This window comes from Martes martes (assembly GCF_963455335.1).
Source record: "Martes martes genome assembly, chromosome: 8".
In the NCBI taxonomy this organism is placed as follows: Eukaryota; Metazoa; Chordata; class Mammalia; order Carnivora; family Mustelidae; genus Martes; species Martes martes.
Window position 1 is genome coordinate 65,100,877 of NC_137895.1, and position 26,485 is coordinate 65,127,361.

The window sequence follows — 26,485 nt, forward strand, 5'->3', positions numbered from 1 at the left end:
AGATTTGTCATAGAGGATTCATGTGGACAAGAAAAAAATGACTGAAAGGACATGTTGGGGTCAAAGTCAGAATTTCAGTTGCTTGGAGCAAGGAGAGAACTTAATTCTCTTGTTTCATGCCCTATCCCAGATTGGAGGGCATGGGGTGGGGGAAGACTAGAGACTGGGAAATCTGTTAGGTTACTATTAAATCAAAGTAGATCTATAAATATCTAAATTAGATTATGGTAGCCATCTAAATGAAAGGGGAGAATTTGCAAAGAGATAACAGGACTAGGCAATTGAATAGAGTCCTGAAGTCTTACAAATTTCATTTCCCTTCTTCACCTTCTGCCACTCTTCATTTCTTTTTTTTTTTTTGAAGATTTTATTTATTTATTTGGCAGACAGAGATCACAAGTAGGCAGAGAGGCAGACAGAGAGAGAAGGAGAAGAAGGCTCCCCGCCAAGCAGAGAGCCCAATGCGGGGCTCGATCCCAGGACCCTGGGATCGTGACCTGAGCTGAAGGCAGAGGCTTTAACCCACTGAGCCACCCAGGCGCCCCCCACTCTTCATTTCTACTCTTCATGAAAGAATATTATTTATGTGTCACCTGAGGTCGTTAATTTCTCTATGGCAAGGCATCTATAATAATGCATGTATTAATTCATACCCAGACATTAAAATGTGTTCATTTGAATATATACTATTTCAATTTGTAATTGCTCAGCGGATTTTTGGCAAGAGAATACACAGAGGAGAAGGAAGAGGAGTCGAGGCTGTAAACTGAAGGAGTAGCGGATGGCAGGGTCCATGGGCCAGAGAGCCCCTGGCACCGGAGGCTCTGCAGGTAGCCTGCAGGTCTAGAGGTGCCCTTGGACTTAAGAGCAAGAGGAAGAAGTGAGAGACCTTCAAATGTATGCAGCACGTCCTCCTTTTTGTGATCTCAGTCGCGAATTCCATGAATGTAATCATTTGTCCCAGCGAGATAAATGCTCAGTGAAATTAGTGAAGCTTTTAGGAACAGACCTTCAGTTGCATCTCAAAGAAGGAAGGAAATGAAAACATGCAGGACGCAAGGAGGGCATACTCACTGTGCTTCTTCTAAGGCATTTAAAAGATTCGGTGAAAACAGAAATTTTAAATAATGATAATTTAAATTCTACTCCTACAACCTCATTTCAAGAAAATAGGACGTGTTAAATGGGATGAGCATTTTTACCCAAGGCCATGTAACAGTAAGAAAGTTTTCATTCTCTTCTTGCAAGCCTAAATTTTTCAAGTTCGTGATAGAACTTCACTCTGCTTTGTTCATGTTGGTCCCTGGTGTCTGTGTGCTCTCAACTGTAGGTTGTTACTCTGAGGTGGAACTAGAAGAGCCCAGAGGCTTTTTTTGCAACTCCAGGATATCCACTGGATTATAGAGGAGAACTGGAATGTTCTTGGGTGCTCAGGGTGCCCCCAAGCAGTATGGCAAAATTGACGGTTAAGTACCTGTCACTGCCTTGGTCTCCTGTGTGTCCAGATTTAGTTATGACTGTTTATAAAGAAAACCACGATGAGAGAAAGGTGTCAGGTAATCCTTCCTGGAATTTCAACTTGGAGCTGGGAGGCTTTTCTGTATAGGCAGCTTACAATCACAAGAGAACTTGACTTGGATACCACTACCACCAAAGTGTTGATTCGTGTAATAGGCATGCCTTTCTTTCTTTTCTTTTCTTATCTTTTCCTTATCTTTCTTTCCTTCCTTCCTTTTTTTCTTTCCTTTCCTTTCTTTTCCTTTTCTTTCTTTTATTTTTCTTTATTTTTTAAAAGATTTATTTATTTATTTGACAGAGAGATCGCAAGTAGGCAGAGAGGCAGGCAGAGATAGAGGGGGAAGCAGGCTCCTCACCCAGCAGAGAGCTCGATGCGGGGCTCGATCCCAGGACCCTGAGATCATCCCAGGACCCCAAGCCAAAGGCAGTGGCTTAACCCACTGAGCTACCCAGGCACCCCTCTTTCTTTCTTGTAAGCATACTTACTATTTTCAAAACTTGAATTTACAAAACAGGTACACAAGAGTGTGTGTGTGTATGTGTATTCGAGTAGAAAAAAGACAAGAGAGCTCAAGTTCCTCAAGCATGCAAGAACCAGGCCAGGATGCCAGAAAGGTATCTGATAGAGGATTTAGGACAGTTAAAAATCAGAAAGGGGGAAGTGTTGGATTTTAAAGTAAAGCAAAATATATTAAAGGTTTTTTTACAATTGCAGAATTAAAAATATTTGCTAATAGCACAGCAGCTGTCATTTCATCTCCTGCACAGGCAAACCTGTTTTGTTTGACAAAACAAAGTTGCTACCTCTTGTTTGTGTAAGTGGGGTACAGCTTTTAGTCAAGAGGGGGGTGGAAAGATTTTGGAGATAATTTACTTGATGGGGACACCTGGGAATAAAATAAGTGTATGTCTACTATTGGGCATATGTGTGGTACACACACATATGCCTGTGCTGGATTTGGGGGTGTATGGAGCCAGGGAGATGCTCTGAGGGGGAGATTGTGCTCTTGGAATAAATTCTGAGATTAAATCATTGAGTTAGAAGGTACAGACATTTATTTAAAGAATCTTTATAAATGCTATCTCATTTAGGGGCACCTGGGTGGGCTCAGTCAGTTAAGGGTCTACCTTCAGCTCAGGTCATGACCCCAGGGTCCCAGGATCAGGTCCTGCATCAGGCTCCGGGCTCAGCAAGGTGTCTCCTTCTCCCTCTGCCTCTCTACCTGCTTATGCTCTCTCTCGCTCTCTGTCTCTCTCTCAAATAAATAAATAAAACCTTTAAGAAAAAATACTGTCTCCCTTAGACTATGGAACAAAGCTCTTAAGTGGCCTATCCACTTTGTACATTTTTCTCCTGTGATCAGATGGCCTTCCCCGTCTGCCTTGAATAAGACATCCCCAGGTCTTATAGCTGGAGTAAAATCCCAGATCCCTAGCATGACCTTCTGTCTCCCTCCCTGACTCTCATGATCAGGTGCTTGCATTCTCACCTCAGGGCTCTTGTCCTGCTCCTTCTCCTAGCTCTGCAGAGAGCTCCTTCTCCATCTGTCCCTCATCTTCCTCAAGGCTTGACTAGAATGTCACCTTCTTAAGAGACCTAACTTAATTGTTATCAAGTACATCACCTCTTGCGTGATTACTTCTTTGTGCCTCCCCCTTTTCTTGAGCACTTACTGTCTTCCAACATTATGATTTTTTTTTTCATGTTTGTGGTTTGTGCTTTCTCTATTGAATGTGAGCTTTCGGAGGGACTAAAACTTTCATCTCCTCATCTGAAGACTCTCCAGTGTCTGGAACAGTATGTGAGACCTAGAAGGCACTGAATGAGTGAATCAGTGAACCATAGCTCACCTTCCCAAAGAGGACTTCTCAGTCTAAAGTAGCACCATTCATTCCCTCCCAAAGTCCTTTTCATTATATTCTGATTATTTCACTTATAGCCTTGATCAATTTTTGAAATCGTCTTCTTTATTTACCTGGCTAAAATAAAAGATTCATGAAAGCAGGGATCTTGATAATTTGTTCCTTATTGCGTCTTCCCAAATTAGAATCATCCCTAGAGACACAGCACAATTTTTTCCAGGAGTGTATACTGATAAATTACTCTTCAGAAAAGCTATGTCTGTTTTCACTGCCATTGGCAATAATGGGAGCCTCTTGCACTATGAGTATAACTGAATATATCAGTTTAATAAGCACTTTTACTTTCTTTTTAATCATTAGCAGATTGTTTTTCATGTGTTGGTTGGCTGTTTTTTTTTTATTTCTTGTCATTACCACACATTTTTGAGTATTTTTATTGGTTTATGAAAGCTGTTATACGTATATTTTTCCTTTGTCATAAGTTGCAAGTATTTATTGATAAGGCTGCTATTTGCCTTTCATTTTTCTTAAGATTTTATTAATTTATTAGAGAGCGGGCACACACGTGTGAGTGAAGGAAAGGGCAGAGGGGAAGGGAAAGAGAGAGAGAAAGGAGACTCCCCGCTGTGCGTGGGCATTGATTTCACGAGGCTTGATTTTGTGACCCTGAGATCATGACCTGAGCTGAAACCAAGAGTCGAATGTTTAACCGACTGAGCCACCCAGGCGGCCCTTTAATTTTTATTATATGTTGATGTAAACATTTTAAAATGTATTTAAATCTATCTATAAACACCTTTACTTTGATTTATCTCATTGCTTTCTAAGTATTTATTGTTCATTCTGAGTTTAGAAAAAAAAATAAATCACAAACTTCTTTAATCCTGCTGAAATGTTTTTTCTCATATGGTAAAGTGATGCTATATCTATATCTTTAAGAGAAAACTATTTTCTTTCCATCTTGTAGCATTATATTAGATTCCCATATAAAAAGAAACATTTTCTGGGAAAACTTACCTTTGTCTTTACAACCTGTTGAGAGCCATGCTTGGCTTTGTTGTGGATTAACTTGGGGGAATCCTATAATTTTCCAACCTAGCATTTCTTTGATCTGAAATTGTCAGCTTGAACCTTGTAGAATGGTTCTTTCTCTTCAGATGATAGCTAACAGAACTGCAAGACTATAATGGAGGTATTGCCCCTTATTCAAGACAGATAGTATTCTTCTATATCATAAAATGCTATCTTTTTCCCTGTGGGAGCCAGCAACTCATTCATCCAACAGCTGCATTGATCTGCACTTGCTGCGAATAAGTATTTGATCATTTTTCAAATACTATTTCAACAGCATTTACCCTAATCTGTTATGCAATCTAATACGTTTTGTTCTTTTCTTCTTCTCACATACAATCTCTTCCTTCTCTTGCTCCACAAATACTTGTAAGAAGGATCAACTAGGGGCTAGAGACCCAATCTTCTTGGTTGTGGGGATTCAGGAGTGAACAAAATGGACAAAAGAAATCCCTGCCCTTATTGAGCTTATATTCCAGTGGAAAGTGGACACATAATAAGAAAATAAAATATGCAATACATTAGGTAGATGAGCTGGGGGGGGAATGAAGTGGGAAGAAAGAGAAGCTGGGACGCCTGGGTGGCTCAGTTGGTTAAGCGGTTGCCTTCGGCTCAGGTCATGATTCCAGTGTCCTGGGATCAAGTCCCACATCGGGCTCCTTGCTCTGCAGGGAGCCTGCTTCTCCCTCTGCCACTCTGTCTGCCTGTGCTTGCTCTCTTTCTGACAAATAAATAAATAAAATCTTAAAAAAAAAAAGAAAGAGAAGATGCTGGGATGTAGGTGCCCTACGGTCATATGTAGTATAACCAGCAGATGTCTTTCTGAGCAGGTGATATTTATATAAATGTAGGATGATACTGACTCATTACTAACAGAGGAGTTTGATCCTAAGACGCTCACAGGCGCTTTTCACACCTTCTTAATCAGCCCTCTGAATTGTTTTAGAATTATGGTTACAATTTTCCCTTTCAGCTTTGACTCAGGTCCTCAACCTAAAGCAATTAAAAAAAAAAAGAAGAAAGAAAGAAAGATTGACTATAGATAAAGAATAAATTTTCAGGTGGAAGTTTTTCCATCATGGATTTTTCATGGTGAGATATTTTTAATAAGTAGGTTACTTTACTAGAAGAAAAATGGCATATCAGCATCATTTTTTAAAAAGATTTTTATTTATTTATTTATTTGACAGAGAGATCACAAGTAGACAGAGAGGCAGACAGAGAGAGAGAGGGAAGCAGGCTCCCTGCTGAGCAGAGAGCCTGATGCGGGACTCGATCCCAGGACCCTGAGATCATGACCTGAGCCAAAGGCAGCGGCTTAACCCACTGAGCCACCCAGGCGCCCCCATATCAGCATCATTTTAAAGATGAAGTAATTTACTTCTTGCTGTCCTTCAAGGGAGCAATATGGCATAGCAGCCTGTGATGAGGACTGGATTCATAGGCCTGGATTTAGATCCTGAGTCCCCACCCTACCAGTCTAACTTTGGGTGAATTACTTGAGTTCTGGAGCCCTGTTTCCCTCATTTTGCAGAGTGAAATAAATTCCTCCCTCATCAGTACAAACTTGTAACTAGTAGACAAGTCCTGGAGATTGAGTGCACACTATAGTGAATATAGTCAACATTTATATTATAATCCTCAAACTTGCTGAGGAACTAGATCTTAATTATTTTTACTACAAAAAAGAAATGGTAACTATGAGAGGTGGTAGAAGCTAACTATCACTAGAATGGCAGTCCTATTATAGTACATAAATGTATCAAATAAACATGGTGTACATTCTAAACTTATACAAAGTTATATGTCAAATATATTTCACTAAAAATAAAAATAATGGCTCTACCTAAAGTAGAGAAACTGCTAAAAACATTTTTAGTTCTTGTGTTTTACTAGATATCATTTTTTTAAACCTAGGTGAATTATGTGGAAGAGGGCTTACCCAATGATTTTCATGAGTTCCGGACCCCTAGTGAGAGTGGTATTTTGTTCGTTTGTGCAAGGTGCTTTGGGCACAAGTTACATTGTCTTTAGAGTTCAAGGTATGCTTCGTCATTTTATAAAGTTAAAAATCAGTGTTTTTCTTTTTAGAGTTATTTCAAAGCATATACATTATTTTGTTAAGAAATGGTATTTCTGTGAGAAGTTCATGTTTGAAAGGAAAGTGTATTTAAGGGGTCTGAGATTGGTCAGATTCAAAAGAGAAACTGGATAAGAGAAAGTGGGTAACTTGATTGACTTGTAAATAATCCAGAATTGTGATTTCCGGATGTGGCTCTGATACGTTGATTGCAAGACAACATTTTCTATTGTGATGTGGTTTTATGCCACGGACGGCCTTTGCTGTGGATCAGAATGTAAGGGTTCTACCTGTTAGCTGGTTGACTAGCTGTGAATCATTCATTATCTCTGTATCAGAATTTTCTTTATAGTGATATTATAATAAAAGTTTAGAACAAGTTTTTAAGATAAAACTACACAAATATTAGATGCTAGCATCGTAAATGTAAATGCTATGCAATTCAGATTTATCAGAGTGCATTTTAGGACAAGTAATTAATACGGCTTTTTAAAAAAGATTTGATTTATTTATTTGTCAGAGCGCACAGCAGGGGGAGTGGCAGGCAGAGGGTGAAGCAGGCTCCCTGCTGAGCTAGGAGCCCGAAGCGGGACTTGATCCCAGGACCCTGGGATCATGACCTGAGCCGAAGGCAGACACTTAACAGACTGGGCCATCCAGGCATCCCTTAATAAGGCTTTTGACTTTTGATAAGTATAGGTAACTGAAAGCTCATTTCTTTCCTTGACACCAAAAAGCCATGCAGAGATATATTTGGGGGAAAAAGTTGAGTGAGTAATAAAGAGAAGAGTGCATATCACATGTTTTCCTAAAAAGCTATATTAAGAATGCTGCTTTTAGATTAAATTGTGCAGAGAATTGGCATTATCTATAGTTTTTCCACATTATCTTCCATTGACTTGAGGTTGTGCCAAAGACAGTTCTGAGAGAAGTGCTGTTCTCTGTATCTTGAATGATTCAGATAGAGGCTTTTCAGTGAAAATAACCACTTCTGTTAAGATTTTGTTCTAAAACAGGGAGGAAAAGTGACTTCTCTATCTGATAAGGCATATAATAAACCTCTCAAAAATTAATTTTATTTTCATTGCTTTTTTTTTCTTTATTTTTAGGTCCAAAGGGCAGTAAAGCTACCAAACTTCTCCAGAGTTCAAAGCAAGAATGTACAGCCACTTGGGAGGATGTTATTCTGACTAAACCAGGAGGAATCATACAGATCCCAGGATACTCTTCACAGAACCACTGTGAGGTGAGGAAGGAATATTTATTATAATGAAAGGAGTTTGTGAATGATCCCTTGACAAGCAGCAAACCTTGCTTAAGGCATTATTTTCTACCTACTCTCCTTGAAGAATAGACTTTGAGGAAATCCCTGGTTTGAGGCCTTCAGAACCAAAAAACTGAATGCAAGATTGTCCCTATTGATAAATTGTGTACTTTCTCCACAAAAGAGATCATTTGTTAGGTAAAGTAGAAGGTCAGACCTCTATCAAACAGTTTTGGAGTTAGAAATAATGTATGTAGGGGTGCCCGGGTGGCACAGTGGGTTAAGCCCCTGCCTTCAGCTCAGGTCAGGATCTCAGGGTCCTGAGATCAAGTCCTGAATTGGGCTGTCTGTTCAGCAGGAAGCCTGCTTCCCCCCTCCACTCTCTGCCTGCCTCTCTGCCTACTTGTGATCTCTGTCTGTCAAATAAATTTAAAAAAATCTTTAAAGAAAAAGAAATAATATATGTAGAGTCTTCTGGCACATACTAGATACTCAGTGAATGGTCCTTAAATTGCCAAAATAGAGAGCTTTCCTTGAATTAAACAATAGAATAAGTCTAAAGTGTGAAGTGAAAAGTGAAGATTTGTGTAATATCTCAATCCTGAGTTAATTTATGTGATTTGGGGGAGTTTGGGGCAAATTCAGACAAATTGCCAATCAGAATTTAGAGGACTATGTGTGATTGACGAACCATTCACCATAACAGGTGAACTTTATTAAAACTCTTAACAAATTATTAGAAATATTTTTAATGGTTACAATTTAAAGTAAAAAATCCTTCTTTCACTGAAACACAAAGAAGCAGATGGCGCCATTAACAACAATGCTTAGAACTCTGAACAAAGTCAATAACAATATGTGCTATTTAGAAATCATTCCTGACTTTCTTTTATCTGTGCCATAGTTGCCACTGGAAGTTATTAGCCCCTTTACATCATGTTGTTTGCCTTGATATTATCAACTTCCAGATGAAGCCGACACCCTTGGCCTGTCAGGGTCACATGTGGGTTTATGAAGGATTTGGAGTGGGTGAAAAATGTATAGGTAACTACTATCCCATGAAGAACCATGCTGTTGGTTTTTTAATGAAATATTCCCAGATTGTTTTGCATTCACTGTGATTTATAGATGATATAAATTGTGTGATACTGAAATAGCCTTACTATTTTTTAGATTTGTAATTGAGATTAAGCTAACTCTCTTTCAGATTGAGTTAAAAACAAAACCCAACTTATGCTGCTTACTTGGGCCATACTTAGATTAAACTTGCCCAGAAACACTAAAAATAAAGGATGGATAAAGCAGTTTTAGACAAATGTAGCACAAAAATAATTGAGACTCTAATATTAATCAGGCAAAATGATAGTGGCTAGAAACCTCATTAAACTGATTTAAACTGATTTTTATGAAAGAAAGAAAAATCCAGTTTTCCAGATGTGCCACTAACTCAGTAGTTCAATTCTGTCAAGACTAAGTTTATGGCAGTTCTCTTGGCTTTTCCCTAATGGTTCCATAATGGTGATTTTAGTTCTCGCTAGGACAAAGGAAAAACGTACAGAGAAGGAGTACACCATCAAGAAAACAAACACATTTCCAAGAATCCCATAGCAGATTTAAATATCTCGGCTGGGAGATGACTGAGGACAAAGGGAATGAAATGGGACCTGAGCTGGCTGACCACCATTACCTGATGTGCTATGATAACAGCTGTCCGGATGGAAATCTGATGGCACTGGATCCAGATCTCAGTTCTATCACACAGTAGTTAAATAATTGGGGAATGTTCCCAAAGCTTTCTCAGACATTGTTTCCTGAATTGCGACAAGAGGGTAATAAGAACTATCTTAGCTTTTTATGTAATTTACTATCACTACTACTACACACATACATGTGTACTTAGTCAAGGATACCTATGCCTGATGAAACCAGGTGGCTGCTCAGACAGAGAGGGTATGTGGCATTATGTTGACCTTTGACTCCCTAAGAAAGACCCAGATGCCAATGTCCCTCCTCCCTCTGGCAGTTAGGATCCTGCCAGAGTTGATCAAACAGCCAACTGCTAAACCACTGTCCTTTTATTCTTTGTACTTAAATTACCACCCCCAAAGTAGATGCACTAAAAATCTCCATGTTTCTACTTAAGGAAATGTTAATAAACACTGGTAGTTCCTGGTTCCTAAGCCCATTTACTATCAACGAGGCCACAGCTTCTTGTGGAGAGAATGCAGAATCTGCCCCCAGTATCCTTGGAAATTATCTATACCTCTTCCTTTCTTGACTTATAGGATATCTGTTACTTGTACTGCCAATGAGATTGTGTTGAGAATTAAATGAGAGTGCATGGTAATATAAAGGAAAGCAAGCTTCTGCCATGTTTCAATTAGAAATATATGTTTTCATTCCTATTCTTAAAATTGTGTTGCTTAGAAAAAAAGATTAGACTGTTGTTTCCCTAGTGCCTTTTCATCAGTAGGGTATCAGCACACAAAGTTTGGAAGAACAAAGAAATAAAGAAAAAAGGAAAAAGAGTACATTAGCTATATTAGTTATACTTTCTAATTTTTTTAAAAGATTTTATTTATTTATTTGAGAGAGAGAGAGAGAGAGCATGAGAGTCAGAGGGAGAAGCAGACTCCCTGCAGAGCTGGGAGCCTGATGTGGGACTCGATCCCAAGACTCCAGGATCATGACCTGAGCTGAAGGCAGTGGCTTAACCAACTGAGCCACCCAGGCATCCCCTATACTTTCTAATGTTAATGAACTAATTATATCCTGTATTTCTTAGAATAAGTACATAAAACATATGTACTATTTCCTATCTCCTTCCTAATATTTCAGTTTTTGCAAGTGAAATATACAAGTTCCAGGAGTTGATTCAATGTGTGAGGTCAATGGGTTACTCAGTATTAAACATAACCAAATATAATTTATCTCCAGAATGCAAGGATAGCTTAATATTGAAAAATATATTACATATAACAAAACTACCATGTGAAGAAAAATAGGTATAAGTGAAGTATACAGCAATCACACCCTTAAAACCATACAGTAAAGTAATAAAAGATGTAATGGAAAAATCATTTTCATTATAATTAGCAACAAGAAACCTACAACTAGGAATAACTATTAAACAAAACTCAGTCAAATAAATTCGAAGGTCGAACTGGCTTTATTAAGGGGAGCATGCATCGGGCATCGGGCAGCATGCTATGGTGAGTAGAGGATGCTCTTTTAGCAGAAGGAAAGAAAGGCGCTCTTGTACATATTACCTCCTCTTCCTTTGGGGAATGGAGAGGGTCATGTGACCCTTTACCTCACTGGTGCTGACCAGAAAATTCCCGACTGACTGGTTAAGACTGCATTTCTGGGGGAGGTTGAAACTGCAATTAGGTTAGGTATTAAGCCCCGATTTGGTGATGTGGCCTCACATAAGTGACTCCATTTTGGGCCTGTGGTTTTCTTTTTGATATAACCCTAAAATTAAATTTGAGGTTTATTGTGCAGATACAAAACTTTACACATATGCACACAAAGATATGAACAGAGAAAAATACCATGTTCTAAAACTGGAAGACAGAATTAACATTAATTCACACCAAATTAATATATAAACATAGTATATGTCCTAGAAAAATCCATGGGAATTTTTTTTCAGAAAGTGAGATAGAAATTAATAACTATATTTTTTTTTAAATTTTTTAAAGATTTTTTAATTTACTTATTTGACAGACGGAGATCACAAGTAGGCAGAGAGGCAGGCAGAGAGAGAGGAGGAAGCAGGCTCCCCGCTGAGCAGAGAGCCCGATGTGGGGCTTGATCCCAGGACCCTGGGATCATGACCTGAGACGAAGGCAGAGGCTTTAACCCACTGAGCCACCCAGGCGCCCCAATAACTATCTTTAAAATAAATAAGACTAACTGAAAATGTTTTGGGAGACTCAGCCCTGATTAAATTTCAAGTTAAAACCAGAGTACCCCAGCGTTTTGATTTTTTTTTTTCTTTTGTGATGAAGCAAATTTGTCAGGGATTTTTAACAGCTCTGAGAAAGGTTTAAGGTAAATAACACAGGGAACTTTATAAATCGGTATTAGAAAAGTTCAAATCTATAAAAATAAGTTAATAGGCCCCAATATCTAAGACATTGCATAGGCCCCAATATAAAAGGTATCTGCAGCTGTGATTACATTTCAAATTAAAACTGGAGTCTCCAAAGCTCCCAACTGTTGACCCATGTGATTTTGAGAACCTAAAGCCCTGGATTAACCATTAGCTTCTTTTCACAGAGAAGAACCTATCAGTTCCCGTACAATGTAGATTAAATCTCTTACTTCGTTTCTTGTCACAATGAAGTTGGTCCTCTGGACGTCCGTTTACTAAAGAAAGCAGAGCTTTTCTGTAAGAGAAAAAATCTTAGTTCTTAACGATCGTTGACTTGAAACCTTGATCCTATTGAATGTTAGAGCAAACTGCCTTTGTTGGAATGCTGATTTCAGGAAAATACTAGGTATGATCGCTTAGAGTGAGAAATCGTTTTTCATTGAAAGCATGCCGATTGCTGCTCCGTGCCTCTTGCTCATTCAGTTAGGCTGTGGCTAAATGAAGACTGGATGTAGCCGAGGCTCCAGTACACTCTCTGTATATGATTATTTTATTTCAGTCTGGTGACAATAATTGTTTAGTTCCCTGAGGACCTAGCTAGGTCATGTCATCTTCTTTTATAATATATCACTTTAAAGAGATCTACCCAGGTTATTCTAGACATTGTAGGAACTGGGTCCTGGGCTCTAGTTGGTTTAGAGCCCCATCCTTAGATGTGTTTGGATTCGGGAATCTGGAATATCTTTCTCTCGATTCTAATTGGGTTTTCTTCTCATTAGTTTTCTCATCTTTATATCCTTGGGAGTGGGTATGGTATAAGTTTATAATTTCAGAAACAGGATTTTTTTCTCTTACTTTGCTCAATAACCTTTGCTCTGATGTGTGGTAAGTTTTTGTATGCTTCTTTGCTTTTTCTTTATTTGGGGCTAGAAAAACTATGTGGAGAAAATTCACCTTCATTAAAATCTCATGGTCCTCTAGTGATGCTGATTTTCACATACAATGTCAGTTTGCCCATGGAAGAATTTTCTTTGAGATATTCTTTTCATATTTCTGGTAAGTCTATTGCTTTCTTATATGTTTATTTGTATGTTTTTATTTTGCACTTCGTTAGGAAAAATCTATGATTAAACAGATGGAATGCTCTTATTTGTCTGCTTTAGAGGAGAAGTAAAGGACCGTGTTTAAGGTATGACTTCTGTAGTCTGTGGAGGCCTCAAGCTAAACCTCTATAAAGTATAAGATTGATCAGATCTGTCATTGTTTTTTATTTTTTATTTTTTTTTATTATTTTTTAAAAGATTTTATTTATTTATTTGTCAGAGAGAGAGAGGGAGGGAGAGAAAGCACGAGCACAGGCAGAGGCAGAGGGAGAAGCAGGCTCCCTGCCAAGCAAGGAGCCCGATGTGGGACTCAATCCCAGGACGCTGGGATCATGACCTGAGCCGAAGGCAGCTGCTTAACCAACTGAGCCACCCAGGCGTCCCCTGTCATTGTTTTTTAAAGCATCAAAGAATTTTGTCTATTTTTCTGGGCTCTTGGATGATTATAATATAGGAAGAAACTTTTATGCTAGGGATAAAAGTTTCAAGTAGTTTTTCTCTTTTGAAATTAATTTCCTTAATGCACTAATATATTATTTTTCACCTGTTTGATATATAGTTCATTTATATTGGTTGCAACTAGATTATTGAAAAACATGCTTTGCCTATTATTTGCCTGTGATTTGGGTGAAAAACATGCTTTGCCTGTGATTTGGGCACAGACACTGATAGCATTATGAAAAAATTGAGAACTATAAATTTGCAGTTTAGGTTTAATTCTGAACAGTTATTAGAATTGCTTTCATCCTTAAGATTAATCAATTTATACTCATTAAAAATGTTAACTGGAATATAATTGGAGAGGGATTTCTACTAAAAGTATCTAATTTAGTCTGGTAACAGCTCTGCCCTACTAGAGTTTATAGTCTAGTGGAGATAGTCAATAATCAAATCATATAGAAAAATATAGAGTAAAAAAACCTACTGTTTTGAAGGAAAAATATGGTGTACAGTAAAAATAAACAGTGGAGGGATGTTATTTAGTTTGGTAAAGGATGGCAATGGAATTGTAGGAAAACTTTAGTTTCTTTGTTCTCTTATCACAGAACCCCGTGAGATTTATTTTTACTCCTCTTTTGCCCTCATTTTTTTTCTTAGATCCCTTCCTGTAGGCCTTTCTTTGTTACCATTCCATAGGTATTGGCCTTACCATAGTTACCAATGACTTCCCCAAGTCTAGATCCGAGAGATCCTCCTCAGCCCTAACAACGTTTGGCACTGATGAACCTTCCTTCCTTTTAGAATCTACTTGTCTTGGCCTCCAGGAAACTATTCTCCTTAGCGGTCCTCTTACTTCACTGATCTCCTTCAGAGTCTCTGGGCTGGCTGCTCTTTGGTTTCTTCACCACTAAAGGTAGAAGTGTCCCTGGACCAATGCCTTGACTCTCATTTCTTCTTTACCTGTACTCACTCCTTAGTGACCTTACCCAGGTCCTAGCTTTCACTACCGTCAATATGCAAATAACTCCCAACTTTTTTTATTTTTTAACCTCTAGCTCTGTATCACCAATTGCTTCCCCCCTCCCCTTGGATATCTGATAGGCATCTCAGACTTAATGCTGTTATCTCCAAAACCTGCAGCCATGCCTGGTACATAGCTGGTGCACAATAATTCTTTGAATAAAGGAAATGACATTTCAGCTGGGACAGACTGGGGTGAAGAGGGGAAGGTGGTAGCTCCATATCCAGTGAGCGGGTAATAAATGCATCCATTTGCTCATGGGAATGCCGCTGGCTGAGATCCAGTGTATGAACAGGACTCAACTCAGAAGACTGTTATTATATGTATTCAACTTCTGTGTTCAGATAAACACAGGAAACCATTAGTGCAGACATTTTTACAATGACAGCAAAATTTATAGCCCATGTCTGTAGTTTATAAAAATCTGACTCATCATTCATATTTTTGAAATTACAAATAAAAATATATCAATACAAATTGTATCTATGTGAATCAAAAATATAAAATCATTATAATTTATATGAAATATCTGGTAGTATGGAAAAATAGTCACAATAAATTAAATGGGGGAAAAAGGCTTTAATGGTGTAAAGTGATGTACAATTTTTTAAAAAATGTATACTTAGCATAACAGAAGACCTAGACAGATTTATGTTAAAACATGAATATTGGTTATTTACAGGCTGGGACTACAGGAGACTTTATCTTCTTTGAACTCTCTGTATTTTGAAATTTTTTATAAGGTACATATATCACTTTTATAATCAGAAAAATAAAGAAATATAAAGTATTTAGTTGGATATATTGACACTGAATATTCTCTTATTCTAGATTCCATGAGAGGAAAAAATAAAGTTAATAATAAAAGTAAGACCATAATGGAGGTAAGGAATCCAGCTGGCTTGACTTTGGTTATATATTATTAAAATAGAGTGGAAAATGCCCTTGCTGCTAAGCACTATGTAGTGAGAAGTGTAATCTGACTTCTGTCAAAAATGTTCAGGTGTTTGTGGCCTGATTCTAGTTACCTTATAGTAAAGGGAGTATTTGTATTATAATGTCAAACTTTGGGGGTAGTGGAGACCTGGGGCTCATTAGGGAGTAGAGAGTGAGGAGGTAGCACCTTACTCAATTAATGGGTGAGAAACACATCTGTTTTGTTAATGGGATCCCTGAAGCTACTTGATTCTATTCATTGCCATTCTGTCCATATATGTTGTGTCTTTTGGATTACATATATATATTTTTGTTCTTCTCTAGACCATTGCATAGTGAAACTAGGGTGACAAAATTGTTGATGAAGTAAATCAATTTTTGGATGGCATTGCTTTTAGGTTGGATAAACCTAGGGCTTTTGGAGAAGGCCCAAAATGTCACTGAATTCTTCAATTCTCTTTCTTGGTTTAGCCTCTTAGCCCATGAATCTTAATGTCTATCTTTCAACTATCTGAGAGCTACCCAAACTTCCCTAACTGATAAATGTTTGCAATTTGAATTGCACTTGCCATGAGGCTGAACTTGAGAAGCACTTAATTTATTCACGAATCCAATCTAATGAGGACCCAGGTCTGCTTCTTAACCTGCTTGCCTTGTTCTCTGCTCTCATTCTATGGTGTCGAAGTTCTTTGTTTCAGCACTGAATGGGAAATGAAATATTACTGTGGCATTTTCAAATTAGGGGAAGTCCTTAAAGTCTTAGGACATATGTGTTGAATATCGAAGTGATACGTTACTATCATCTATGGACTGAAGATGATAAAACCTATTTCTCGTGATCATGAACATTAAGATTGTATATTAACTTAAATATAAGCAAAAAACTAAACTGGAATGTGGACGTGGGTGATTTAGTAGTTCAGTTCGTGAAATGAAGTCAAAGAACTTCAGCCTGTCTTCTTCAGGAGGGGTCAGTTTTTCAAAACAAATGTCATTTAAATCCTGTGTCAGTATACATAAACTATGGATACAAAGAAAGAGTGACAGATTAATAGAAGTACACTACCACTTAGGTTGTAATGACCTAGTTGCAGACACTAAACTAGATACAGAAAGTAACGCAGCTCCTTGATCATCATATTAAATAATTTTTCTCTTTTTTGCCTCAAGGATGTCCAGTATTGGATTTGCTTCCAGTTAGTTCTACTGAGATCACATCTCCCAATTATCCTAACATATATCCCAACATGCTGAACTGCACTGGGAGTTTTTATTCCAAGTCAGGAAATAAAATGAAGGTGGTGATTAAAGACTTTACACCAGAAGAATCTTGGAACTGTGAATGGAATTATTTCAGTATTTATGATGGACCAGATCAGCAATCAAGATTACTTGGTAAACTGATCTTTCTCAGATGGCCCACATAAAGTGGCATTTATGTCAGCATTTGTTCAGTGCATATATGTGGAAAATATGACCTACATGAGCTTTAGAAGAGGTATGATTTGTTGTCAGTGATTTTTCATGACCTCCTTCCTCAGAATCCCAGAGCACAATGGGACGAGCACATTGAGCACAATGGGACGAGCCTAAGCCCACGCTCACTGGATCCTCACCTGTGAGGTTCTCGCTCTTCCTAATTTTAGCCACTTTGCCTATCTCATTTTACCATTAGGGGGCACCCGAATTTTGTTTTTCTCAGGAGGTACTGTATTTTAAGAGGTTTCAATTTCTGAACTGCATTTCTGTTAACTCTTTGAAAATCTGTTCACTCAGGTTTCATCTTCACTGTAAAAGTAGCCCTTTTTAGGCACAGGGTAAGTTTAAAGGGAGAAAAAAGCCAATTAGTTTAAATAATTTTTAGGGACTTATTGGCCACGTGGGTCTGTCACACAGTCGTCAGGCCTGTTCCAAGACTGCCTCATAGGGGAAGATTTTTCCAACGATTTTGTAATCCAGTACTGCATCTCCTTCTTCAGTCTCCAACAAGTTCTGCTCCGAAGATGCCCTTACAATCCACCTATCCCAAAGAGCAAGAGGAGAGTTTTGATACAGTCTTTTTCTAGGACCTTGACCTCTCCTGTGATATTACAGGATATATGACACCAATAAGCTCAGCAATTTGCTTTGAAATTCTAAAGGTACCTAACTTCTTCTTACCAGGGAATTTGGTTCCTGTTAAAGAACTCAAGCAATTAGAATGTTGTGGGGAGGAGGGCAGATTCAACATTTCAAGCTATTAGTTCTTAAGATTAATATGCGTACCAGATCCTGTAATCCTGCCTCTAGTGGCCTTCAGCCAAAGACACTGGGATCAGTGAGAGGAAGTTAGAGCCTATTATAGGATTTGGGCTTTGGTTAGGTAATTTTGGAGAGGGTCTAAGGAAGTGGGCTTGGCTCTGGATTGGTTGCTATTAGGAAATGGAGCAATTTTATGATTGGGATCTCAATCACAGGGAGGCCTGGCTCAAATAAGGATAAAACTGCTTTTGGTAAAGAAGTGGCAAGCCCTCATCTTAGCTAAGAGAGGTCGATGTTTGGTGTTTTGGTGGTTGCACATGACCTTGTTTATGTCTCACATTACCACAGATTCAGAGTCCTGTCTGATGTTGCTGTTCTGGGAGCTTGTTTATGTCCTGCAGAACAACATGATCTAGCTGTGAGTTCCAAACCCATTTCTGAATGTCAGGGACTTCTTTTTTCTTTCTTACTCTTTAGTATTCTTCCATCTAGCAACATTATTCCTCTTTAAAAGTTTTGATAAGTTGGAGTGCCTGGGTGGCTCAGTGGGTTGAGCCTCTGCCTTCAGCTCAGGTCATGATCTCAAGGTCCTGGGATTGAGCCCCACATCAGGCTCCCTGCTCAGTGTTGAGCCCGATGCTTCTCCTTCTCGCTCTGCCTGCCACTCTGCCTACTTGTGCTATCTCTCTGTCAAATAAATAAATAAATATATATTTTTTAAAGTTCTGATAAATTAATTCAGAAGTGTCAAATGATTATAAATAAGAGTGCTCATTTTTTATAATCAGCTTATATAAATCTCTATAAAGGAAGCTACCATTAGTTTGATAGTTTATACAATTTTATTTCATACAATTTTAAGTATTTTTATATGCATTTATAATGCATTTCAATGAAATTTATATGCATTTCAATGAAACATGCAATTTATAAAAGTATTTTTAAACCACAGAACTTGGATTCCCATTGCTAATCTTCTAGCTAGTGAAATGGGCTATCCCATATATGGAACCACATTATCTTTTCTTAATAGATCTTTTTATTCATGTAAGTAGGATTCATCAGTTTTTAACTAGCTTTTAATTATTTGTGTATGTGTAAATGAAGTAGTCCATAACACCCCAATAGTTTCCATTACAATGCTTTTGCAATATTTTAATGAAAATAAATTATCAAAATTAAGGTTCATCTGGTCTTCTTTCATTTTCCCCATGAATATAAGACATCAGTAACCAGTAAGCACTATATTAAATATACAGGTTGAATTCATTCATTACCAAACATTACCTAACCAATAATGGGCTAGGCACACTGGAAACACAATAGTGAACAAGTCAGAAATGATCTCTGCCAGGATGGCACCAGTGGAATGCAAGTGAAGTTGACAGATCTGGAGAGAGAACTAATATGGTTTCTGGGTGGATTGCATATGGGATTAAATATGCAAATTGAGGATGACTCTGGTGTGAGAGGTTAGCATCTACAGAGATGGGAAATACTGAAGGGGGAAATAGATTTGTGGGGAGAGATCTGTTTGGGCCACTTTAAATTCTTAATGCTGTGATACATCCAGGTTGAGTTGGCGGTAGGTAGCTACAGGTTGAACTCTTGAGCTAGAGGAAAAGTTTGGGCTAGAGATTAAAAATTGAGGATTATCAGCTTCTCACAAATTTCCTCTAGTTATCCTCTCTCACACATCCTTGATCTCCACCATCACTCTCATCAGTTTCAAACATGTTCTAGTATTACCCATTATTTAAAACAAAATAAAACAAAAAATGTAGCTATTGCCCCATTTCTCTGCTTCCCTTTGCAGCACAATCTCTCATTTTCTTAGAGGCTGCTGGATTTAGAAAGTTTTTATGGGATTGACAACTAGCAGGTCATTGAGAGACCAAATAACTATAGTAGAGGAACACTAATAAGTTGGAGAGATAGGAGATGGTGATTTAGAAAGCAGGATGTTTGCAACTGAAATTTCAGAAGTATCAAATGACACTATTTTAGGGCACTGTTTGTAAAGAATTACAGGGAAAGGGGGGGCGCCTGGGTGGCTCAGTGGGTTAAGCCTCTGTCTTCGGCTCAGGTCATGATCTCAGGGTCCTGGGATCAAGCCCCGCATTGGGCTCTCTGCTCAGCAGGGAGCCTGGTTCCCCCTCTCTCTCTATGCCTGCCTCTCTGCCTACTTGTGATCTCTGTCTGTCAAATAAATAAATAAAATCTTTAAATAAATAAATAAATAAAAATATTTTAGTTATTTATTAGAGAGAGTACAAGCAGAGGGAATGGCAGGGGGTAGGGGGAGCGAACCAGTCCCCCCACTGAGCAGGGAGTCAGATGCAGGGCTTGATCCCAGGACCCTGAGATCATGTCCTGAGCCAAAAGCAGATGCTTAACCAACTGAATCACCCAGGTGCCCCTCTCATTTTAAATATAAAGAAACCAAGTCACAAAAAGCTTGAGTAACTTGTTCCCAGGGACGTAACTGATAAGTAGAGAAAGTGGCCTTTATACCCATGCACTGTGATTCAAACACTTACATTCTTGGGTACTACACGAACCATGTGACAGCTGTTCCACTGATATTTTTTGATTCAACATGAAGAACAGTCTAGCAATTAGAACTGTTCAAAAACAGAAAATACTCTCAAGTTCCATGACATATTTTCAAGGTGAGTAATCCTACGCCCAAGGTTATTTCAGAACAAACTCAGTGTTAGGTGAAAGATTGAAGTAAATGATCTCTAAGATTCTATATTGGCATGATTCCCTTCTCAACCAATCACCCATTTTAAGTCTACACATTTTGTAAATGTGTTGTCTGTATTTCGAAGTTCTTAATAGAAATACTGTATTTGACAGAAACCAGGATAGAAACATTTCCATACCATTAATACCTTCCCTCCAGCTTAAAACTGTATGATTATTTAATCAGCTGTGAAACTTCCTCGCCACTTAGTTATCCACTTACATTTTAAATCTGTTCACAGGATATTCTAATATACTTTATTAAGCGCTGCACTGCAAACAAGATTCTTTAAGTTTATCTCCTTCCCCCTAGCCACCATCTAATTAGCTCTTCAAAAAAAATTAATTAGGTTCCTTGAATGTGGCATGTTAAGCATCCCATGCCGGCTTCTTGTGACCACTGATTCCTTCTTCAAGTGTTCAAAAACTGTCTAGTAATTTGCTGAAGTTTTTTTTTCTTAATTTAACACTTAAAATAATTTACAAATACCAATTTATAAAATCCCATTTGAATATAATTTATATCCATTATACAGATGAGAAAATTGAGGCAGAGAGTGAGGCAGATGAAATGAATTGCCCAGAGCCACATAGTAAACGGCAGCGCTAGTGGAACCCAGCAGTTTGGCTATAGAATCCGTGCCTGTAAACATTAAGCTACACTCTTTCACTGATGTAGGACTTTGGAAATCCTCTATTTTGTTTTCTCTGACTTCTATCCATCTTCCCTCACTCCCACATCTTTAAAAAAAAATTTTTTTTTAAACAGTAACCTATTCCCATTTACATTATTTTAAAACTTCTGGCATGTTTGCTGACTCTACCAGAGTCCTTTTCCTTGACATGATGCATCCCAGAAGTTCCCCATCATATTGAGCTCACCAGACAGATTCTGCAACAGTAAGAAGGATGTAGAGGTTCACTCTTCCCCTATTCTCTATTCTCTATCATTCTTCGTCTGATTGTTGAGATAACATTGCCTTTAAAACAAATCAATAATGTATCACTGTTTGAGGGAATTGAAATTACAACATGTACAGGTGAATTATAGGGGATGTCCTATTACTGTCAGGACTCCCTTTGAACAACTTGTATTTCTGAGTTAAGAAAGGATCATCATTAGTCTGCATTTGGGCAGCCTGCATGTCTTAGCCAGTTTTGGCCACTATAACAAAAATACTACAAACAGGGTGGCTTAAACAGCCAGCATTTCTTTCTCACAGTTCTGGAGGCTGGGAAGTCCAAGATTTGGTGTCTGGTAAGAGCTCACTTCTGGATTCATAGTCTTTTCTGCTCTGCCAAAAAGGAGTGAGAGTGTCTCTGGGTCTCCTTTATAAGGGATCTAGATCCATTCCTGAGGGCTCCCCCCTTGTGACTTAATCACTTCCCAATGGCCCCACCTCCTAATACCATCACATTTGGGATTAGGATTTCAACCTAGGAAATTGTGGGCAGGGCGGGAGTATGGCCCAAACTTCAAAACACTGTCCTGTTCCTTTTGTTTCTCTGTACATTTGCCTTGACCAACACGCCTCTTTTCTCTTCCTTCTGATCACAGATTGCCATAGAGTTGTATAGCATTTCATAGCAAATGCTAGCCCGCTCTTTTCCCTTCAACCATTTAAAATCTGTACCCTTCCGTCGCTGCAAATCATGGATTCCATTCCACAAATCTTGAGTTTATATTATTGATAATCATTCCTTTGCCAATATTAACAGTTTGGAATTTGATGTTCCCTCCTTGTCCTCTTTTACCTGTGTTACTATACAGGAGAAATATTTTAATTACTACATATATCTCACATTGCAGCGCATTTATGTGGCTCTAAGGAAGAATTTGTCTTGATATCCAGTGGTGCTTATGTGACTATGAAATTTAAGACTGATAAGTCTGTGGGAGAAAGAGGTTTTAAACTTATGTGGGAAGACATAATTCAGAAGCATTCACAAAAAAGTAATATGGGGACCCAACTGCCTACCAATGGTAAGTATTTTAAAATATTTATTAAAGCAGATACCATATATGTCAAAGTAGAACCTGCGGAACACTGGTTTGAGGGTCCCCGAGTCACCCTGCTTTAATACTCAGAACAGAATAACTTCATTTCAAACCATTCCTTAAGGTGTAAGACCTTGGTAGTTTAGATGGACCATTTGAGGTAATCGTTAATTGGTGTGTGTGCATGCTTGTGTCTCTGTGTGTGCTATTTTACTTAAGAGATAATGATAAACATAAAAATCAGGCAGTTGCTATTTAAAAAAAAAAATCCAATGGGGACATTGAGGCTGAAGCAAAGGTAGAGTCCAGTGTGTTTCCATGTCTCTGTTAACCATCTCTCTTTTACTAAAGAACAACTCCCAAATCCCCCAAAAGACAACCCCCCCAAAAAGAATATTGTAGCTGAACATATACTAACTACTCTGCATAAAATAGAAATGCATGTAATGACTCTTCTACTTATCCAATCTGTTTAAGCCAGAATTTTATTAGTTGTGTTTAAGACAAAAAACCAAATCAATGTGTTACTAGGAGATTCTCTTGAGTGGAGTGTAAATCTAGAAAGAATTCTAATAACATCCAACACAAAGTTCTTTTTGATGCCACTTTGTCTTTTGTAAGATGAGGGGAAGGAATGAGTTCTAGAAGAGTGATTTTAGCCATAGACTAATGAAGCACATCATCATCTAGGTGTGATTTTTAATTGTGCAAGGAGTGCTCAACTACTGACCCTTCTTCTGTCTCCATAGCTCCTTTTTAAAAAAAAAAAAAGTTGTATTTATTTATTTTTAGAGAGTTCGAGCAGTGGGGAGGGAGAAAGGGAAAGAGAGAGAATCCGCAAGTAGACTCCCGCTGAGCGCGGAGCCTGGTGTAGGGCTCGATCCCAAGACCCTGAGATCATGACCTGAGGTGAAATCAAGAGTCAGATGCCAAACCGACTGAGCCACCCAGGCACCCCTGTCTCCATTGCTCTTATCTTTCCATCTCTGCATCTCCAAACTGACCCTACATTCACATGGTTAAAAATATTTAGGCTGCTTCATCTCTTCTTTTAAGTGTTTGGTTTTTGTAGAAGTAAGTTGAAAAAAAATTGAATACTAGTAAAATGGTTGCTGTCATGTACGTGTATGAACAGCCCACAGTCTAAGAGTTACCATATACATGGATTAAAATGCAGTAAAAACACACAGTAAGGCAGTAAACCTTAATGCAGAAAACATGTTGAATAAATACCTTTGTGGGGTTTTTTATTTCTATGATCTAGGATAGTTTTAATTTTGAAGAGTTTGGGTTTTTTTTTTTTTACCTATATATCCAAAAAGAAGAGGGAATCCGTATTTTATAGATATTTGAAGAGAAAGTAGAAGTGAATTTTGATATAAGTATTGAATAAACAAACAAATCCACTCTGCTAGAAACTTTGTTTAAATAGATTTCTGGTATAAAAATTCTCAAGCAAAGCATTTAAAAAATGAACATATCTTATAATTCCCAAAGTGTAGGCTATGAGGAAGCTTATTTAATTTTCTTCATATTTCAATATATACTTGAATAAGTCTCTCATTTTTAATTCCCTGGTGGAGTTCTTTTTATATCTGAGATTGAAGTAAACATATTATTAGAATTTTTCATTAAATTTTTCCTTTCTATATAAATTGTATTTGGAATACATGTAGTATGAAGTCTTTTGATATGTCTAGATGTGTTATACACTTCTATACAGATGTGTCACACAGATAATGCCAAAGAAGGAACAGTGCCAAGTAATTTCATAATTAAGTGCAAAAATTTTTATATTAATTTCTGTTCTGATTTGTCTACAGAGGTATATATTAATACTCAGGTAACTTTATTGATTTTTGTTCTTTTTAAAGGCAGTGGAAGAAAAGAGAAATCTCTCTGGCCGAGAATCCTAGTCTTGAACCTATAAAAGAAATAAACCTCTCCATTCTGAGATTTTAACAGACTTTGATAAGTATTTCTAATGTTTTTTTGTTACTTTCCTCAGAGATAACCATAGAAAGCAATACTGGCAAACAGCCAACCCAAGAACCATGTGAAATTTCTGTTGTGGACCCATTTCTAATGCAAGGGTCTGAGAGAAACACACAGGTGCTGTCTGCTAAGCACGGGGAGCCCTGGATGGTGGGTGGCCGGGCGGCACTGGCAGGGTCATGGCCCTGGCTGGTCAGCCTGCAGCACCAAGGACATTTCTATGGAGGTGCTCTGATGGCTAGGCAGTGGGTCCTGACCATGGCGTGCTGTAACTTTAGGTATGTGCCCGTGTGGTGAGGGGGGTGCCCGAGCTGGGCGCTGGGCATACTCCTGCTCTCCCCGCAGCACAAGCAGCAGCAAGCTCCCACCCATACAGTCTCCACCTTGCAAAGGAATGAACGTGGTCAGACCAAGACATGTCGTGCTTCTCTAACACGTTCACTACTGACAGAGCTTTTAGTTTTAAAAGGTGCCTCCTGCTTCTCTGTGTAATTTACTTAATGAGTAACAACAGTCCCCTCTTCTTTAAATTTTAAAATTTAAAAATTTTAAAGAATGTCCTTTAAAAGAAACACTTTAAAAAACTGTGTCTGAATCTTGGTCTCGGTGTGGTATGGCGATATCTGAAAACCCCTTCCTCAGAGAAGTCTCAGGTTGGTGTTTTTCATACTGGCCTCCCAGAAGTATAGCGATGGCCCATATTTAAATTAGTAGATACAGTGTTTCAGTACTTCTAAACTCGGCTTTCTAATAAAAGCCTCTGCTCCCATAACGTAGTGGGCAGGAAACTTCAACGAATCAAAAACTCCTTTTCTCTACCATTCCCCAACTCCATTGATAGAGAGTAATCACAAGACATTCTCCTGATTAAGGCAGTTTTCAGACTTTGGTTGCTGAATATTACCTGGAGAGTTTGCCAAGAAATCTTAGAAGCTTAGTTCTGAATTTTGAGTTAATGAGTTACGTCTGAGATTCTGCATTTTTAAATTTTTTTTAAGATTTTTATTTATTTGACAGACAGAGATCACAAGTACGCAGAGAGGCAGGCAGAGAGACAGAGAGGGAAGCAGGCTCCCCGCTCAGAAGAGAGCCCGATGCGGGCCTCGATCCCAGGACCCTGGGACCATGACCCGAGCCGAAGGCAGAAGCTTTAACCCACTGAGCCACCCAGGCGCCCTGGGATTCTGCATTTTTAAGGCACTGCCAGATTTAATGCATGTGGTTCTTAGACATTTCTTTGAGAAACATTGTGTTAGGGAGTAGAGTATCTATAACTTCCGGAATACGTTTCAGTGACCATTATACGTCGTATAATGTGTAATATTATGATTGTAATAATACATAGAATCATTACCCTGAGGCATCATGAATCTTGTTAAGAAATACTAAATCATTTTTTTGTTTGATGTTATGAAGGCAAGAGAGTAGATATCTTAATTTTTCTCAAGGATCCAATTAATAAGAAACCCCCATTTTCTAAGAATTCCAGATAACAAAGATTTTAACATAGATGGGAAATGTTAGAGAATGTATTTTTAGTAATTTTGAAAAAGTATGACCTCATTAAAAATGGTATCTATGTCCCCCATTCCTTTTTTTTATGACAAGTACTGTCACAGATGGCCTGGTCATAGGAAGAAGTTCCCTCTCAAACACCAGAAATGGCGATCTGGTATCAGTGAAAGCTGTCTACACTCACCCTGGCTTTGCGCCCTTCCCTCCCACTGATGATCTTGATGATCTCTCCTTGCTGCAGCTGGACAAACCTGTCGAATCTGGCCAGTAGGGATAACTCCGCTCCATATTTTGAAGCTTTGCCATGTGCTTTTTCTCTTCCATCTTCCTTAGAAGTGCCGTATGTACTTCTGAAAGTCACGATTTCCAAACTTTCTGATATTCTAAGCCCCTTTCCCTCAAAGCTGAAGCACCTGCCCAAACGTTTGACTTTTATATGTCTTTAATTGATGGAGGTCTAGAGAAGATTTCAAAGAAATGTGTTTTTCACCTTGTCCTAATTTATTCTGACACCCACTTTTAGGTGAGTTTTTTTTTTTTTGTATTTTAAACCCCAATGTGATATTCTTTTTTAAATTTTATTTTAATAAA

General features: G+C 38.2%; 1 protein-coding gene across 1 annotated transcript in view; it reads left to right on the forward strand.

The window, feature by feature from the left end:
- Window positions 1-26,165, forward strand: part of OVCH1 (ovochymase 1) — a gene marked incomplete at both ends in the record, with an annotated part of 67,465 nt that extends 41,300 nt beyond the window's left edge. The window contains 9 exon segments of the mRNA XM_080810235.1: window positions 1,331-1,368; window positions 1,370-1,556; window positions 7,642-7,760; window positions 7,762-7,778; window positions 8,701-8,840; window positions 16,567-16,791; window positions 22,196-22,369; window positions 24,393-24,657; window positions 25,988-26,165. Of these exon segments, the coding sequence (XP_080666361.1) occupies window positions 1,331-1,368; window positions 1,370-1,556; window positions 7,642-7,760; window positions 7,762-7,778; window positions 8,701-8,840; window positions 16,567-16,791; window positions 22,196-22,369; window positions 24,393-24,657; window positions 25,988-26,165 (1,343 nt within the window).
- Between the last annotated feature and the right edge of the window lie 320 nt (window positions 26,166-26,485).